Source organism: Drosophila novamexicana, unplaced genomic scaffold (genome assembly GCF_003285875.2).
Source record: "Drosophila novamexicana strain 15010-1031.04,08,12 unplaced genomic scaffold, DnovRS2.1 tig00000009-arrow-pilon, whole genome shotgun sequence".
Classification (NCBI taxonomy): domain Eukaryota; kingdom Metazoa; phylum Arthropoda; class Insecta; order Diptera; family Drosophilidae; genus Drosophila; species Drosophila novamexicana.
In genome coordinates this window covers 1,947,870-1,966,488 of record NW_020824766.1, presented here as the reverse complement: position 1 = coordinate 1,966,488, position 18,619 = coordinate 1,947,870, and the positions used below count along the sequence as shown (strand labels likewise).

The 18,619-nt window shown below is 38.4% G+C and overlaps 4 protein-coding genes across 14 annotated transcripts in view; 3 read left to right on the top strand and 1 right to left on the bottom strand.

Moving 5' to 3' along the window:
* LOC115770234 (rab11 family-interacting protein 4B) overlaps positions 1 to 13,641 on the top strand; it is a 53,398-nt gene extending 39,757 nt beyond the window's left edge. For 2 of the 11 annotated variants that reach the window (XM_030715450.1, XM_030715473.1), the window contains 5 exons: positions 10,419 to 10,553; positions 10,616 to 11,072; positions 11,135 to 11,283; positions 11,528 to 11,566; positions 11,957 to 13,641. In XM_030715450.1, the coding sequence (XP_030571310.1) occupies positions 10,419 to 10,553; positions 10,616 to 11,072; positions 11,135 to 11,283; positions 11,528 to 11,566; positions 11,957 to 12,085 (909 nt within the window). In that variant the 3' untranslated portion in view covers positions 12,086 to 13,641. Of the gene's footprint in view, positions 1 to 5,049; positions 6,059 to 6,400; positions 6,491 to 10,100; positions 10,320 to 10,418; positions 10,554 to 10,615; positions 11,073 to 11,134; positions 11,284 to 11,527; positions 11,567 to 11,956 lie in introns of those variants that run through there. The other 9 variants (XM_030715509.1, XM_030715489.1, XM_030715465.1 and 6 more) reach the window with 7 other exon arrangements.
* A 275-nt stretch (positions 13,642 to 13,916) lies between these two features.
* Positions 13,917 to 14,861, top strand: LOC115768291. Its single transcript, XM_030712839.1, has 2 exons — positions 13,917 to 13,951; positions 14,019 to 14,861. The coding sequence occupies exons 1-2, from the start codon at positions 13,918 to 13,920 to the stop codon at positions 14,819 to 14,821; spliced, it is 837 nt and encodes a 278-aa protein (XP_030568699.1). The 5' UTR covers position 13,917; the 3' UTR covers positions 14,822 to 14,861.
* An 835-nt stretch (positions 14,862 to 15,696) lies between these two features.
* On the bottom strand, positions 15,697 to 16,215 carry LOC115769788. Its single transcript, XM_030714759.1, has 2 exons — positions 16,148 to 16,215; positions 15,697 to 16,085 (listed from the first exon to the last, which is right to left on the bottom strand). The coding sequence occupies exons 1-2, from the start codon at positions 16,170 to 16,172 to the stop codon at positions 15,745 to 15,747; spliced, it is 366 nt and encodes a 121-aa protein (XP_030570619.1). The 5' UTR covers positions 16,173 to 16,215; the 3' UTR covers positions 15,697 to 15,744.
* Positions 16,216 to 17,083: 868 nt separating this feature from the next.
* Positions 17,084 to 18,338, top strand: LOC115767818. Its single transcript, XM_030712158.1, has 3 exons — positions 17,084 to 17,259; positions 17,319 to 18,116; positions 18,183 to 18,338. The coding sequence occupies exons 1-3, from the start codon at positions 17,238 to 17,240 to the stop codon at positions 18,248 to 18,250; spliced, it is 888 nt and encodes a 295-aa protein (XP_030568018.1). The 5' UTR covers positions 17,084 to 17,237; the 3' UTR covers positions 18,251 to 18,338.
* The last annotated feature ends 281 nt before the right edge of the window (positions 18,339 to 18,619 follow it).

The following is an 18,619-nucleotide window of genomic DNA, read 5'->3' as shown; positions in this document are numbered from 1 at the left end:
TTAAGGCTCTTGCAGTTAATTATATTTGTTGTAATGGAAAACTAGTAATAATTGTTCTTAGTTCAACTTAAGTTGAACTATTTTTTCAGCTTTTGTGCTTTATAAGTTCATTTGAACTAGTTTGCAAGTCTCGTTTCTTTTGGTTCAATTGAGCTGATTTGCTTAAACCTTTGAGAAGCCTTATGGAAAACATGACCAAATCTAATCACTTGTTGGTCTAGTAATAGTTATTCTTTGTTATGCCTTTAATAAAACTGTTTTTTTGAACTCTATAAGTTCATTTGAACTGGTTTGCTAGTGTCATTTCTTTAAGTTCAATTGAGTTGATTTCTAAGCGAGCTATTGCCTTAAATTATATATGTTAGGCGAACAGTATTTTATCTTTCTGATCTAATAATAGTTGCTCTTGGTTATTAATTTATTTGACCTGTTTATTGTGCCTTTTTAACTAAATAGGTTCTTTTGAACTGGTTTGTAGGTATCGTATCTTTTAGTTCAATTAAACTAATTTGCTTAAAGCTTTGAGAAGCCTTTTGGAATAATTCTAAGCCAGCTGTTGCTTTAAAATGTATATGTAAAACAAGCAGTAATCCATCATATTAAATTTTCATACATTTTCCCACTACCAGCTCCATATAAAACCTTTAGATGGTGTTTTAAGTGTCCACCCTAAGCACCAAACCGAAAAATTCTATACCATTATCAATCATTTTCCGCTGCGTTGCTCCCCTTGACACCGTAGAGAATTGACCTTAGCTGTGCCAGGGGCGCGTTACCTATAAAGTCGACTACTGATAAGCTGGCCAAATGCTACGATTTCTATATGTTCGCTGTGCTGCGGTGTTTATTTTTTCTTGCATTTATTTTCTAGCTTAATAGGCTAAGCAATGTGTTTTTTTTCCATGGTTGGCGAGCAGCAGAGCATTGAATTTGGCGTAATTAGAAACTACTTGGGGATATGCCAAGGCACGAATAGAACAAAGCCAAAGATAAACAGCGACAAGCCCTGGACATGCAAAATAATAAGGCAAACTGCTTTCAATACACTCGAAGAAAAAGCGTACAACCAAGCTGTTGTCAGAAGTTGCAGTCGAGATTCTAATTGTCTTTTAAGTCTGGCACAAAAATCATTTTACGCTCTGCTGGCTCTACAAGCTTGTTGTTTACATAATGAAGATGAAAGAGGGAACTTGAAGTAGACTTTAGCAGTTGCTGTTGCTTCTATGATTACTGCACAGTTTAGAGTGTGCTCTTCTTCTTCTATTGCTCTTTTTCTTACTGCAACTGCATTGAGAAATTATGCAAAAGGCAAGGTGAGAGATCAGTGTGACAGCAAACAGCTGTTGTCTGTCTCCTTGACAGCCCTCCACAATGGGAAACGAGGTTAACAACGTTGTGTGTGTGTGTGTGTGTGTGCATGTTGGCCAAGTTCTAGAAAGGGCTCAGCGTGTGGGCGTCGCAAAGGCTTTTGTCTAATGGACATGGCAAAAATGTTCTCTACCATCAGACAATGAGTTTCAAAACTGGCGCAAATCCATGTGGTTGTTCTGCGAATGTGTAAATGGATGAGCTTGTTAGGATTTAATGCGGCTAAATTGCTTTCCTGGTAGAGTTGGTCGATTCGAAAGTAGAACAGCTATGGATTATGACAATGCCTTCAAATTGAGCTTGGCCAAGTAAGCCTTAGTCAGCCTTTCAATTGGGCTAAATTATGTCAGCGGCGGGCGGGATGACAACATATGTAAACATTTTTGTTTAACTTTTAACAAAGTTGTTCTAGTTACTTATATGTAACAACTTGATCACATTTATTGAGCTGTCAAAATTTGTTTTCGTTAGTTTTCGTTGCAGTTTTTCGCATATAAAGACTTATTTTAATTATTTAATTTATCTATTATTTCCGTTCAAGTTTTTCTCATGTTTTTCAAAGACTCATCAAAAGCTTGATTAGCTCTAGAATTATTTCAGTTATTGTTCGAGTTTTTTTCAATATTAATATTAAATATATAAAAGAAATTTGCTGCCATTTTAATGTCATTTTTTTCTGTAAGCTTAGGATTTCTGTGCTGCTTAGGATTTCTACATGTAAATGCTTATAAATGAGTGTGGCAGACATTGGAATGTCCATAAATGAGTTTAATTCAATAAAATACACCCAGCCAAATTTCTTTTGTGCTTTTTTTTTGTGTGTGGGCAGCAACCTTAAGAAAGCTGTAAAACTCAAAGTCACATCATTATGATTATAGTTTTTGGTTAATATCATTTTCATTTTCACGACATGCACGTTGCACGTTCTGTAGGTGCGTCATTAACTTAATTTTCATTGTCTCAGAGCGTGAGCGCCCGCAACTGCAACTGCAACAACAACAACAACAACTGCAGCAACAACAACATCTGCACCTGCAGCCCGTCGAGGGCCAGCCACAAATCAATATGCATGAGAGCATCATAAAAATGTCTGCAGTTCATCTCACATTGAATATCACGCATACGCCACCGATTTATCGATTATGCCATGTTTATAAATGGCCGGCTATTAAAGCGGCTGCAGCTGATGAAAAACAAACACCAAATCTTGTTTTTTCTTACGCTTTTAGCTTGCAGTAAATTTACTGCGCTTTTCTGGAGAAATGCTTAAAATTAAAAACTAAAAAAAAAAACACAGTGAAAAACTTGGCGACAGAGCTTAAATTGTTGTTGTGACTGGTGAAAGTTGTTGTTGTTGTCTTTGTTGCTGCAATTTAGCAGAAACAAGTGCATAAATCAATGAAATATGTGATCAAGTTATTGGCAAAGCAGTTGACATTTTGTTCAACAGATATACCTAACTTTATGGGCTGTACAAAATTCACAAATAGATAATCAAATGTATATATAATACTTATAATATCGGGAAAGTAAGGATATATTCGGCTCGCTGAAGTTTTAATACCCTATTAGAGATTTCCCTTTTGCAGATATGTAAGAATAATAAAGCGCGATAATGCGGAGCTGCAGATTTTGATGAGATGTTGCATATATGTAGGGAGCATAGTGATAAATGTTGAGTTTGAGGAAGATATCTTGATAAACCAAAAAGTTTTCCATACAAGAACCTGCTTTTCGACCGATTGTTCCTGTTAACTATATGATAAAATGGTCCGATCTGGCCGGATCAATTATATCTACTGGCTGCAACAAAAAAAACGGAATCAGGCAAAGTTTCAAGATGATAGCTTTAAGATTGAGAGATTAGCATAGAAACAGACACATGCTATTGATGCTGATCTAGAATATATATACCTCTTTGTGTCGGATATGTCTAATTCTATGTGTGAAACATTTCATGAGAAAATTCATTGTGCCTTCCACAAGTGTATAAAATTAAAATGAGGTTTAAATAGGGTTTGATTGAGCATTAAGTTAATTGCAATAGCTTTAAAAGGTGCACAATTCACTTAAGTTAGAAAATTAGAGCGGCAAATTGCATTGAAAAGAGTTTTCCTTTATAGTACTTTTGGATGGGCATTGAATAAATGTAAATCTGTTGTGCATTGTTTTAATTGCATTAAAGAAGAAATTCTTAAAATTTTTGCTATTCTTAACACAATTCTGTGTTTGGACGCACATCCCGAAATGTTCTGAATAATTGCGCAGAAAATAAATGAGAATTTATTATGGCCGCCACTTAAAATCATTTGACATGCACAATTGTGCGATTCCACTAGCCGAAAGGCTGCGTCGCGCTCTTCATTTTTCGCTCTTGTGTGAATCATGCACAATTTATTATAAACAATTTAAGAAAAATTTAAGACTTTTGCATAACATGACACATTTTCTCATTTCTTGAATTGAATCATCAAGAACATTTATGAGCACAAGTTGGATTTGGTTGGAAAAACAGCTGCAAAGCGCTCAAAAACCGAAAAGATGCCCCAGAGGGCATCGCAATATTATGCAATGCAATAAGGCTGGCGCTGGGGCAAGAATTGCAGCATTGCATGCTCCACTAAACAGCGCAAAAGACGCTCTGCGAAGACTCGCTGCAAAGTCTTCTGTGTTTCTTTATCTGCACGAAGTTCATCAATTCTGGCTGGAAATTAAACACAGAAGAAGACTCTACAAGCCGAGCGCAGACCAAACTCAGTCGTGTAGAAAGAGGCGTGACCAGAAGAATAGTGCTACGAGCAGGGGGCGGGGAGTGGGGTCGGGTACCCCTAAGAACTTGGATCTTATGAACGCGCGCGCGCATTTCCTGCCTGAAATACTGGCAAAAACATTAAGGCAGGGAAAATATTCTTGAATGCCATTCTCCAGTTTTCCTTTGTTTGATTATTTTGCATTCATATTGTGCGCAGTTACTGCAACTGCTGCGGCTTTTACTGCTGCTGTGTGGCCCCCCGAAGCCATTGCTGGTTGGTGGAATCCGGAACAGTTTTACCTTTCAATTTGTTTGGCCTCGAGCTTGATTTTCATCTTGAGAAGGTCTCCTCTTCGGTTCTCTAATATCGTTTAAATTGCCGCGCTCTCTAATACAAATTCATAATACCTCTGGCAATTGTTGTTCGCACCTGCTGCTGATTCGTGTTCTTTCGGGTTGAAGGAACTCATTAGGGAAATATGCGTGCGCGCATTGGTCTATAATGTTTTACAATGCGTGGATTTCTTTAATTTTACACAAGTTGGTCAGCGCAGTCTAATTGCTGTGAGAGTTGACTTCAACATAATTGTTGTTTGTGTTTCTTTGGAGCTGCGCTGCTCTAAGAAGAAAATTTATATCATATTCTGAGAAAAACTGCCCAAAGGCAAACTTTTATTCAACCAATAAACATACGAAGAGCTTGGCAATAAAAAAAAATATAGCAAAAATAATTAAACTATATTGTTTATGTAAATTAATTAAATAAACTATAATAGTTGAAAATTCAAAACAACCATTTTATTATTTATGACGTGATTCCATATAACTTAAAAATAAAATTAATTTAACAAAAGCAAATCAAGACGAGCATATGCTTAAAGTCGATCGAATAGTTCTTAATTTAATTTAAATTTAATGCGTTTCTATAGTGTGCAACAATGCACAGAAAAGTGCCCAACAAGTTATAAAAAATGTTTAAAAACACAAGAACCTAAAGTCTAAATATCCCAAAAATGTGCCTTAAAAATTGAAGTAAAACAAATACTGACTGCAACAACAAAAATCAACAAACATCAACAAACATCAACCCATACAGCAAGTGTGAATACCCAACGCCCAGTGCCACGCCCCTGACTAAAAAATACCTAAGCCAAAAGAAAAAACACCTTAAAATCAAAGAAAACAAAACAAAAATCGTCTAAATAAAACTCGAACAACAAAATCATGAGTAGTCAACCTGCCAGCCAGCCCGATAGCATTGACTTAGCCTATGATATGTGGGCGGGTCAATTCGAATTTGTCGGACCCACAGCGAATGCAGCAGCAACAACAGCAATAAATCACAAAAGCGGTGCACTGAACAACAACAACAACAATAATTGTGTGAAATTTGGCAGTGAGAGGAACGCTAGTCAAGAGCTTTCGTCAGCGGACAGTCTGGAGGATTTGAATTTGAATTTCAACACGAGCTCCACACAGAATCCTCTGTGCAACGCCTATAGTTTGGGTGTGGGCGTGGTTGGGCAATATACTGGCTTTGGCAAGCAGCCCATACTGTTCGATCAGGAGACGTTTCTCAGTCTCAATCCGGCTGATTTTGAGAATATTGTGCCATCCGATTCGGAGCCCAATTCGCTAGTGTTCATCGAAAACAAGTTAGAAACGAACAACAATAGTTTGGAGTCGAATAATAATAACAGCAACAACAATAATAATAATAATAAAATATACAATTTGGAAACGTTGACAAGTAAATTCAATAATAAGACAAACAATACGAATACAAACGGTTTCAAATTGGAAAACCTTAAGAACTTCAAGAACAAATTGCTCTGTGATTTTGAGGAGAACGGCAACGGGGGAGCCGCAAACGGCACAAACAGCAACAAAATGAACGGCGCCCTCAGCGCGGAGATTTGCGATAATTTCAACGAGCAAGTAAGCAAAACCCTTCACAATCTGACCAGAATAGCTTCTTTAATATTACATGTAATATGTCCGATGCAATTGCATTAAAACGTTCCCCCTCTCCATCATTGCGGGTAATTTAATTGGGTGGCTATTCCAAATGTTTAGGGTTGCGTGGAACCCAAACGTAATTTCAATGCCAAAAGGGTATATAGTAGTTATTGTCGACCCCCCCCTTGGTTTCAGTTTGCACTGAGTCTCTAGTATAGCATGTCAATAATGTCAATTTACGTATAAATAAGCGCCGCTGTCAAGTCAGATAGTTTAGTCGACCTCTGGATTGTTTCGTGAGAACTACTAAAATATATATGGGAAAATATATGTGTAAAAAGTCAACAGATTTATGTGAAGTTTATTTAAATTGTTGCTACGACTTGAACTAAAATGCTGGAAACAAACGATGTAAGTGTTGAAAAGGCAAAATTTGAAGAAAAAACAAGCACCAGTGTTGGAAAGGCATATACATATGCAGTAGTGTGTGAAAGGTATATATAAACAAATGAAGTAGTGTTGTAAGGGCGTATACAAACAAATATACGAGTGTTGGCAAAGCGTAATCTGATTGATGCCAGTGTTGATCAAAGTAACAAATATAATCCACATTATTCCCAAATTATTTCATTTCCATTTTCAAGCTGAAAAACATTTGCCTAGTGCTCAATTATCTGTAATGTTTTCTTCAAAATGTTTACGCATTTCCTTGACATATTTACCTTAGAAAAAAAAAAATTTAAACAAACATCGTGTTTTTCTTGTTTTTATAGAATATTTTTGTGTAAATTGCAAACATCTGCCGAAAATAAACAGAAAACACATAAATTATCTTTCGTAGAGTCCGAGAAATGCGTCAAATGAGATCAGCTACTGAGAAAAGAAAAAAATAGAAAAATGTAAGACAAATTAGAAATTCCCTAAAAATAAAAACAACTTTGATGAATGAACCTAAAATAAATGAATGAACCGAAACTTAACCAAACGGATGATTAGTGTGTGAAAATGTGTCAACGAAAGTAAGCGAGAAGTGAGAAATGGGAACAGAGCGTCTTTTGGGCTCTTAAGTTTCTAAAACAGATTAATTTGCCGCAGTGCGAGAGAGCTTATGCGATTGCAACAGTTGAGGGGCAAATGAAAAAAAAAATGATATTAAGATATATGCATGTAGTTAGCTGCAACATGTACTTTTCCCAGTCTGCGGCACCATGGGGCACACATGGGGCTAGCTGAGAATTCGACATGCAACTAATTGCATGATGCAATTTTCCAGTTTTATGCATGACTACAGCACTCATTCACTCCCATTGAAGCCTATTGGGGTCTGCTAATTGGGCATACAGCTGTGAATGCGAGCATGTTTTTAATCAAGAGCAAAACTCTCGTGTGCTCTCACAAGTCTTCACAAGCAACAAGCAACAGGCCCTGGAGGTCACTGGCGCTCCGATAAGACAGCAAACGGATGCTTCTTCCAGCGTCCACTTGTTTACTATATGCTCCAACGTATGCCTCTGATATATGGTAATCGGAACGGACTCTCGTTTGATAAATGTAACAAATGGGATCATTGTGTTGCCAGCGGAAAAGTGTTGCAAGTGCTTCTTTGTTTGTTGTTCGAAATCTTTTGAGGTCAAAGCTAATGCTGACTTTGATGGGCTGTGCTGTAAAGTTGTTCAATTGAAGTTTATGAGCTGCCAATGTGCGGATAATGGGCGTTAAGTGAGGGAAGTTTCTATAAATCAATATCTTTGAGAACTATTAATTGGATTAATATATGTTTAATGAGAGTTTCGTAAAGCGAACTGAATTTGTTTTGAAAAGAAACTTGACTGGCTCAAATAATTAGCCCTAGATTGAAAAGAAAAGTTTGAGCATCAATATTATTGAAAGGCTTTTAGAATCATGTGTTAAGTCTGTTCTATATGTCACTCAATTTCTTATAGCAATCCCTTTGATTTTGTTCGACAAATTTCATCAACTTGTTCAGCCGTCTGCCTAATGCATTTTTCTAACCCTTGCCAGTTGTATTTCTTTTGCTGCGCACACTTTTCCATTATTGAGTACCCATTTCCCCCCATTATGTCACCTGTCACATTGTGAAAACTTTCCAGTTCACAGTTTCCTCTGCTGCCAGTGTTGAAATATAACAAAATGTTCACAGGGTGTTTCATGCAGACCACATTGACCCTCGGGCGCTAACTTGGCTTACATTTTTTGATGGGCTGCAACAAAAGTGACAAGAAAACGTGTAGCATATAGAAATTGCTACCTGTACTTCCCCTCTGCTTCCCTCTTGCTCTCCCTCTCTCGCTCTCGCACATATACTCTGCTTTTCCTGTTTAACAACGGCACTTGTTACTTAATGTGTCTGCTTGGATTTTTTTTTTATTTTCTTTTTATGTGTAGTGTATTTTTTTATGGCTTGACTTTTTGTTTATTTTGGCCAACGGTTTTTGTTTTTGTTACCCCTGCCCCTTTCTTTTCTGTAGAATTTCAATTTGATTCTAGTTTTGTGCCTCTTTATGTTTGTACTATAATTTTTAGCATGGTTCATTGTACACATATTTAAGTAACCGAGGCCCTAATAGAGCCCCCTTCATATGGCACTAAAGACTTTGACTCAGCGAACCCCTCTCTCTCTCTCTCTCTCTCTCTCGCTCCCGCTCTCTAGCTGTCTCTCAGTCAGATAGATAGTTTACATGTCATTTTCGGGGGCCTCATTCCTAGATCTTTTCAGTTGTTGACGTACTTCGCGTCGCGTTGTTTGTTCATTCTGTTCGATAATATATATAAATATATAATATAGGCTCTATTCAGCTCTGAGTATTTGCGTTGACGTCAAATTGTTTTGTGCTTTGCTGTTGCTCATTTGTTTTTCCTTTTGTGTTTGCCAATTTTGACGCTGCTCTCCCCTCGAATGTCGCAAATTTCAGTTAATTAAGCTTAATTGAACCCTTTGCCTACAGTTTGACAGCGGCTGCACAGCCCAAGTCACTCACAATTTTTGTGTCGCATTTTATTCAATTGAACTTTTCACTTGACTTTTTGTAAGCAGAAAGCGTTGTGAGCATAAACAAATATAATGTGATGTGCGCAGAATTCTGTTTATATTTAATCTAATTTTTCTACTTTCGATAGTCTTCAGAGTAGAAATGTTTCTCAACACTAGACATTTCTTTTGATTTGCTTAGTTTGACTTGATTTTTAATAAATATTAAGTCTCCTTCTACAACTTATCAAATCTAAATAGCTGGCTTTCTTTTTATTCATTTTTCAATTCCGACAAGCCTTGCTTAAGGGCTTCCTATTTACATTTACAACACTGTTCGATTAGAATGCAACGGAAACTGCAACAGTCAGCATCTGTATGGGCTATCAGTTACCCTGTATTCCACTTGCAACACAAATGCGCATCCGCCTTAAACATTTCTTATCGGCAGAGAACAGCAGCTGAGCACACAAATGCCGAGTGATTTCTTATGTGCATGGCGCATATAAATACATGCGCATATATAGAAGTGTATATATACATGCATTGATAATTACACTGAACAGCAGTTTCAGCAAACTTAAATCGCTGCAGTCAACAATTTGGTTTCACATAACGACCAAAAATAGTTAATGAATGCAACGCCAACATGTTGTTGTTGGGGGGCCTGTTTCACAATTGGAAAACACTTGGGCGTATACTTAATATTTATGAAATTTATATGGGCTAGGCATGCCTAATAACACTGTGCAACACACAATTAAAATCTAATATATCTATAAATCTTATGAATGCAATTTCTGTTCAGTCTAATTATTTAAGTAATAAAACAGTTTTTAATTAAGTAAGCATATCTGAGGCTTGCACTTTGCAGACCCTTGTTTTATATTTAGTTTTGTGATTTTGTAGCGCAGTGTAATTAAGTGTTGCCAGCCTACAGTGTGCGTCGTTTGCCGCCTTCTTCTTCGGCGCTGTCGAACAAAAAACAAATAAAACAGCCTCCGGCTGAGTTTGCAGTCGGTTGGGGCAAGCAAATGTGCAAAGACGACGCCCGACGCGCAAAGCTAACAAAAATTTGTTGAATTTTTGATGAGCGGAGTGCAACAGCATACAGGCAGGCATATAGAGACATATAGAGACCCAGATCATGTATATATCATATATATGCAAATGTATTTGAAAAATCACATGGCTGATGTGCAGTTGGTGAATGAGCTGCTCCACGATTTGCGGCACATGAAAAGCGATTGTGTTAGTAGTGCATCAATGGAACTCTTTTTATCAATTCGAAACTCCAGCAATAAATAAACAATTCAACTTACAATTCGCAATCTTTTGTTCCTTTTTCAGCTGGAGCTGCTGCAGCGCAAGGTAGACGATCTGTCCGATACGCAGAACATAGCCGAGGATCGCACGACGCGCACCAAGACTGAATATGCGGTGCTCCAGGCGCGCTATCACATGCTCGAGGAGCAGTACAGAGAGGTGAGTAGCAGTAACAGTTTGACAGTCACAGCGAAATTGTTAATTTTATGTATATTCGTTAGTCGGAACTGCGCGCCGAGGAGCGTTTGGCCGAGGAGCAGAAGCGTCATCGCGAAATTTTGGCCCGTGTGGAACGCGAAGCCTCGCTGCAGAATGAGAATTGCCAGATGAAGATCAAAGCCACCGAAATCGAGGCGAATGCACTGCGCGATGAGGCGCAACGGTTGCGTGTCTTGTGCGATAAACAGGCCAACGATTTGCATCGCACCGAGGAGCAGCTAGAGCTGGCACGCGATCAGATTGCCGCCCTGCAGCAGGAATACGATGAACAATTGCAGACGGTGCGCCGGCACGAGCAGGAGAAAAAGTCCACCGAGGAGCTAATGCTCGAGCTGAGTCGCGAACTGCAGCGCGCCCGCGAGGAGAATGGGGCACGTGCCATGCCTACCACATCGCCGGAGAGCATAAGACTGGAGGAGCTGCATCAGGAGCTCGAGGAGATGCGCCAAAAGAATCGCTGTAAGCAGTCCTGGACAGCCTTTGCCATTACGCTTTACTCTACATGTTCGTTTTTCTTTCAGCCCTCGAGGAGCAGAACGAGGAGCTGCAGGCAACCATGCTGACGAATCAGGCCACCATGCTGACCAACGGCGTGGAGCAGGGTCGTCATCTGTTGAACGGCACCCTCAACAATCTGGCCCAGGAGCTGGAGGAGATGTCACAAGCTCAGGTTTGTAATGTCATGCTCAAATACGTACACTATTCCCCGTGCTTTGCTCTATTGCTATTCTTATGTCGCGATCCACGCCCACAAAACATTTGTCAAACACGCCGCCCACGCACAGTCATGCTTTTTTTAGTCGCACAGTTTGAGAGTCCCGCTGCATACACACCTTGTGCCCGTTTCGCATTGCGTCGTTTGTTCTTATCATCATATATATATATATATTTATATTGTATTTATTGTATTACAGGATTCTGTGGATTCAGCCACATTAGCATCCTTAAGTCAGGTAATGCTCATTCACCAAGATAAAAACAAAAACAACAAAAAATAAAGCACAAAACCAAAGGCAAAAATTTTACACAAAAACACGGTTTTGGAGCCGCTGTGCATGAGCTGTGTGCAGTTTGACAGCCACTGTTATATGGTTGTGGTTCACGTTTATTTTTGATTATAATTATTTGTTTTCGGCATTTAACTCTTGCGAAAATTTGAAATCTTTTCTGTTGGTTTCATTGGGTGCTTAACAACAACATTTTCAAGATCATCAAACCTCATAACATTCATGTTGTATATAAAAGTGTAAATATAAAAGGTGTCATTCATGCCTGTCTTTGTGTTGGGATGCTCTTCGCCGTTAAAAGTGTATCTAATTGATCGGTTTCCAATCAACTTACAGCTGCAACAGGCCTTCCAGGAAAAGGAAGATGAGAATGTGCGTCTAAAGCATTATATCGATACGATCCTATTGAACATTGTGGAGAACTATCCCCAGCTCCTCGAAGTCAAGCCCATGGAGCGCAAATAGAGGAACGCAAAAAAATAAAAATAAAGAACAACAATATTTAATAATAAAACTAAACCCGGATACTGCGGTAACTGGACCACCTAAACTAAACTCAAAGGAAAACTAAAACAAAAGAGAAGCAGAGCAAGATAAACTAACTAATGAACTACTTTAAAATACATTTTAAGCACTCGCCCCATATATTTATGTATACAGTTTAAGTCGTAATTTATTTTATAACAATTTATTGTAGTTTTTAAACCGAACAACACAAGTGAACAGAACTACAAATTTATGTGAAATTAGTTTAAAATTTTGTTATTCATATTATATTTCTTTGTCAAACTTTTTAACCAATCGTTATGTATAAAAAATTTCATGTTTGTAAAATAGAAACTAAACCAATATTGTCAAAAAAACAAAAGGAAACACGTTTAACCCAGCAAATTGTTTATAGTTTTTGTAGTGTTGTTGAGCCCTGAAGATATTAACTGTAACAATTATTAGTTCATAAGATTATACACCTTTTAAAACCAACAATATTTATTAATATACAAGAAATAATTATAACCATGTATATGATGTGTATATGAGTAGGCATAGAGACAGGTCCGAGTACCCTTAAAATTATGATGATATCTATATATATATATATTTATATATGATTTCAACATTGTTATATATAGTTTAGTACTGGGAAGCGCTTGGGAAACTTGTGTACGTCTAAAATCATTTTACTTTCATGTTATCTTTATATATCTGTAGCAAAATCTTCACAGTTCCTTTATATTCTCTTTCTGCTCCTAATTGGTTTTTTATAACTTCAACACTTTGTCTATTCTCTTTTCTTATATTATCTAAACACTTTTGTGTTAATCAAATTCCCAAGTGTCTTAAGCTGCCCAGATACTAATCCAGATCGATGAATAACCTATCAAAAATTTGCGTTTATGGTATGGACAATCCCCAGGATATGTAGTTGGAGTTTTAGTTAAACTCGATCTAAGAGAAGGCAAAGAAAATTTTCGGTCGAACGCAAAAATGATAATAGTTAAAAAAGAAAAACTAAACTTATATAACAGAACTACGTACTAATGATACATATGTGTTTTGTAAACTTGAATAATGGACGTAATGTGCAAAGTTTTAGGGATCGCTAAGAAGTTCGATTAAAGTACATAGATCGTATTCGAGCTGTGGACGAGCCCTAATAGCGTAAACTTAAACTCAACGATAACTTAAAACGGAACTCAAAGTGGTCAACTCTCTTTTTATAAATATATATGTGTACCAATAATACCAATTATCTATATCAAAATTAACGATTTGCTAATCAAAATATTTGATGCCTTAAATGATTTTTAAAAGTTTTAAGAACTTGATTTGTATAATAGAAAGCAAGTGAGTGTTGCAAAAGGCACGAAATGCGATCTGCTAAGCTTGTAGATAACACTAAAAAGTCCATTATATTTTAACTAAATATATGTAATACTATATCTGTGCCCCATAGCATAGAATTTTAAATTGTAATTTACACCAAGCAAGTGTACGAAATATTACTAAAAATAATAAAATGAATTTTATAAAACATTTCAAAGAAATGAGCTTAGCATTTCTTTCAAATTAATGAAGTGCCAGAAACGCACCCGTAAAAATATAAATAATCATAACTGCTGGATGTGTTGAGGAAAGCTTTGTCAAAACAGGTTCTGAAATATTACGTTAAGTCATCACAGCTGTTCGATTCAATTGTAAACGGGTTGGTAACATCCGCAGTTCTCTCAAATCGTATAAAAGCCCTTGACAAGATTCAGTTCAGGACACAGAAGTCAAACAACTCGAAGTCGAAGATGATGGGAAAGGTGCTCCTTTTGGTTTTGGCCACAGGTGAAAACTCAGCTCGAAATGTATCGGAAGTATCCAGTCTCACTTGATATCTTACATGTCCTCGTAGTGCTGCTGTCTTCCGCATTTGTCACAGCGCAGGTGAAGCCAAGTACAGAGATCGGTCGGGTTACTGTCCAAGTGCCGTTGCTGTCGAATGGAAAGCCCGTTATGACCCAGGATAAGGATAAGGATCTGGTGGAGGTGGCGCATGTGGTGGAGCTGAAGCCGGGCAAGGTGGTAGGCGAGGAGGTGCTGGTGCCACCCACAGTTAAAATGCCGCCGGCCAAGGTGCGAAATATGAGAGCTATTGTCGAAACGGTGAATCCTGGAGTACCCAATCATAATATACCCAATCCTGGCGTACCACATCATGGTATACCTAACCCGGGAGTCGAGAGCCACGGCTTGCCCAACCCTGGCGTATCCAAGCCAGGTGTCCCCAATGTAGGTGTCCCCAATCCAGGTATCACCCAACCGGGAAATCCAAATTCTGGCACACAAAGCCCCACCTCGGAAGTTCAACCAGTTGTCGTTGCACCACCTAGCACCACGCATACACCAGATGTGTCGACCAAACACATGCCATCCAAGAACTGTCATCAGCTGCTATTGGCTGGCACCACAGGCCCATCCGTTGCGTTGCCAGTTCCGCCGACTCCCGTGGAGAGCTGCGATAAGCTGTGCACCAAGTTTGAGCTGAATCCGATTTGCGCCCATAACGGCATCTGCATTCATGAGTTTCCCAATCAATGCATCATGGACACTTTCAATTGTAAGCATCGCGATTTGTCCTTCCGTGCCGTGGATGAGGATATCTGCCGCATGGGCTTGTGCGCTCGTCGCTGCAAGGAGGAGGATCTTAAGATGTAAGCTTGGTTGGTGCCTGAAACTAAATACAACTTCTGTCATAAAAATAATACATTTTATAATAAAGAATAATAACAAATACAATTGAAAATATATATCCGGCAAACAGCAGAAATAAACCGATATTTTCTTTAAATATTTACTGTTGCTGAGGGTATTATAATTTGGTCACCAAATATATAAAGCAAAGAAGTAAATATCTCTCTGAAAGCACTTAGTATGTATGTCTAAGTTGTTTATTTATATATGTATAATACATTTATATAATATTTATATTCGATCACCATCAATGGATGTAACCATGTCCGTTCGTCTATTCTCACAGTTATGAAGCTATTCTAATTAAATTCTCTTTACATATAATTTTTTAGTATATATATTAGAGTAGGCTCACAAGTTAAGTTTTATTATATAAGCCACTTGTTTGTTTTTAAGACAACGTAAGTATGCTGCTAACGCAAGTAAATATTTTTACAACATGGAACTATGCTATTACATAGGTCCTAGAAAAAGTCCTAGGTCATAATGAAGGCTTTATATGGAAAAGTGTCTTGCTTTTTAATATATTTCTTCAATGAGGAGCAGCAGTTACGAGCCTTACCATGCTCATATCTGTATAAATGACCTAAACATATATTTATTATTTTTATTTTCGTTTTTATTTATTAAGTTACTAAGTTAAGCTTAGTTTTATGCCCAAACATAAAAACTTATACTAATATGTCGAAATTTGGGTAAGGGATTATTTTATTCTTCAAGGTTTTTGTCTTTGTATTTGTCTTTTATACAATTAATTTAATAATTTATACAATTTTTATTATTATTGTCATTATTAATTTTCATTATTATTATCATTATGAGTCATTATTTTTATTATTATAACCATTCTAATTATTCAGCCAACTTCCGTATAGCCCATTTTCTTCTCACTGCGTCAGGCGCAACTCGCGTCGATCCTCCTTGCTGCAGAGTGGCTGATAGCCTTGGGTGCAGCGGTAGTTCTCGACAATGTTGAAGCGATTCCAGGGATTACGACAGTTGTAGGTGGCCATGGTGCAGCGACTGGTGAACATTTGCAGGCACTGGCCATTGTAGGCGCAGACCTGGATATCGTGATCGGTGCAGGCGAAGTCGCACATGTCGGGCACCGGATGGATCGTCTCATCCAGCCAGACCATTTGCCCATGCTGGTTGACCGCCGGTAGCTGGCTCCGTTTCGCGGGCAGCACGGTGGCGCTCGCAGCGGCAGCGGCAATGGCAAAGCAAACTAGAGCGGAAGAATGACACAATTACAGTTTGAGCAGCTAAGTCAGTGCTTGTCAAACTTACAGAGACAGAGCAGCGAAAGCTTCATGTTTTTAGGCTATTCGGACTTGTTTGTAGTTGTTGTTGTTGTTACCTTGCTGCATGTGCAGCAACTGTTGAACTGCCATTTCTGCACCTGCCACAAATGTTTTTATAACTGAATATTGCCACATTGGCAACTGGCAAATTTGCAGCTTTCTGCTTTTGTTGCTTTTTGCAATAATCCTTTATTTTAACACCTCAGAGAAATATGCAAAACTGAAATATCATCATGATTAGCATTGGGCCTGTCATTTATTTGTTGTCTGCCTGCCAAAAATAAAACCTTTTGTTTTTACTTATTTTTGGTGTGGAAAGGGGGCGGACGGAGTACCCGTGGGAAATTTGCATTTGTTTCTTTTGTGTACGTCAAATAATAACGTGCAGTTTATTTGTTTTTAATATTTAATATATTCAGTTATTTAAATTAAAATGAATATTCGTTTTAAATGCGCTGTGTGAGGTGTTGTTTTTTAAGTTTCAGCAATTTCCGGGCAGTGAAGTATAACTTTTGGCTGAGCCTAAAAATATGTTTCAGAAATTGGAAAGAGCTCCTAAGTGTATGCCTTTTTATTTCTAATATGTGCTCATCTCTTTTATTGTGTGGTGGAAATTAATCTAATACTAGTTTTTTAATTTTGTGCTCCAAAAATGGTTGTGAATCCTTTTCTATCATTTTATAATTAGCTTATTGTCACACCCCAATCAGGGCTTACACAACAAGTTAAAATATCGTGTATACATAATATTCCATAAGGAAGCGATTAATGCAAAGAACAGATATATTTGATCGTTCAGGCAGATCGAAACCAGTTCCTTTAAAGAGTGCCGAGTACAGAGACTGAGTACAGAATTAACAAGCTTCATCAATGAATTATCATAAAAAGTTCATTAAGAAAAAAAAATGCTTATGTCAAACAAACACAATTAATGTTTGATCAGTTTGGGAATCGTATAAAAGCTGGCCGCTGCCAACGAAAGCCGTACAGAACGTGGCCGAGGGTCTTGAAGTAAAAGTTAATTGCCAGTAGAGCCTGTTGATATCGATTGATCTTTGTGGATTCCAAGAGACAAGATGAGAGCTTTTATCATATTTGGTGAGTATATTCTGAAAGATTATAAGAGACTCGAATATAAATGTCATAGTTCAATGTAGCCCTACTCGCACTGGCGCAGGCCGAGGAGCTGGACAAGCCGGAGCAGCAGTTGCCTCATCCCATCGAGCTGCCGGCTCACGTTCAAACCCTGATAACCAATCACATCAATCATGTGTTGGCGCAGAAGCCAAACGGGCAGCCTACAACGCTGAGCGGCCACGTGCCACAGGTTGCAGATGGCAAGGGAAATGGGCATGGAAATGCACAGGCGAATGCAGCAGCAGTGCCGCATTTGGATTTGCTGCCACCACACGTTGAACGGCCGAAGGTGCCGCAGGTGATAAATCATCAGGCAACGGCCACATGGCAGCATGCGGCTCCTGTTGTGGGCTACAACAAAGTGGTGATGCCGCCGGTGTCGCAGATTGTGGTCTCAGTGCCCGGCCAAGCGCCGCTGGACATTGGCGACAAGGTCAACAAGGTACAGCAGCACGTCAGCCATGTGATGCAACAGGCGCAGACGCACATACCTCAAGCCATCAATCAGTCGATCAAAGAGCACGAGAAGCTTCAGGCGCAAAAGCAGAAGCAGCAAAGCAGCAGCACCTCGACCACCAGCACCACCAGCAGCACCACCACGACAGCTCAGCCTAGCCACTATACGCCGCGTTTGCTGACAGCCGATGAACAAGTGCCTGAGCTGCTCGAGCAGCAACGCGAGCTACAGAAACTGGGCAAATGCAACTTCCAATGTCCAGAAAAATCGCTGCCCGTCTGCGCCACCAATGACAAGTGCGTTGTCGAGTTCCCAGGACAATGTGAGCTGAGCGAATGGAACTGCTTTAATACCAAGAACGGTGAGTTACTCGGGAGTCCCTAAATAGTCCATCAAAAATACCTAATACATTTTATTTAATTTCTAGTATTCCATCAAGTGCACGACGACGAGTGCAATAATACAATCAAATGCTATGATCAAGATATGATGTAGAGAGAGCATCGGAACGAAAGGAAGAGACAGAGGGAGAGAGAGACGTTTGTAAGCAGTTTTACAATTCCTAACTAACTATATAATTAATTAAATATATATTCGGTTGATTAATAAGCTAAGTTAGAGTATATTTATATTCTTGTCTGACTACTCTTGGCTATTTTCTGCGAGACTAGGCCTGAAACTTTCAGTTTTTAGGCTAAAAAGAAATTGTCACTATTTGTATATTTTCTATTGGGTATAATAACTTAACGGACAGTTTGTGACATCGCTCAAACTTAATATACTATGACTGAAAGTCAGTTTAAGTAGATCTATTAAGATAAATTTATTTTCCACGCAAATTTATTGTGCTATAACTTGCAGTCA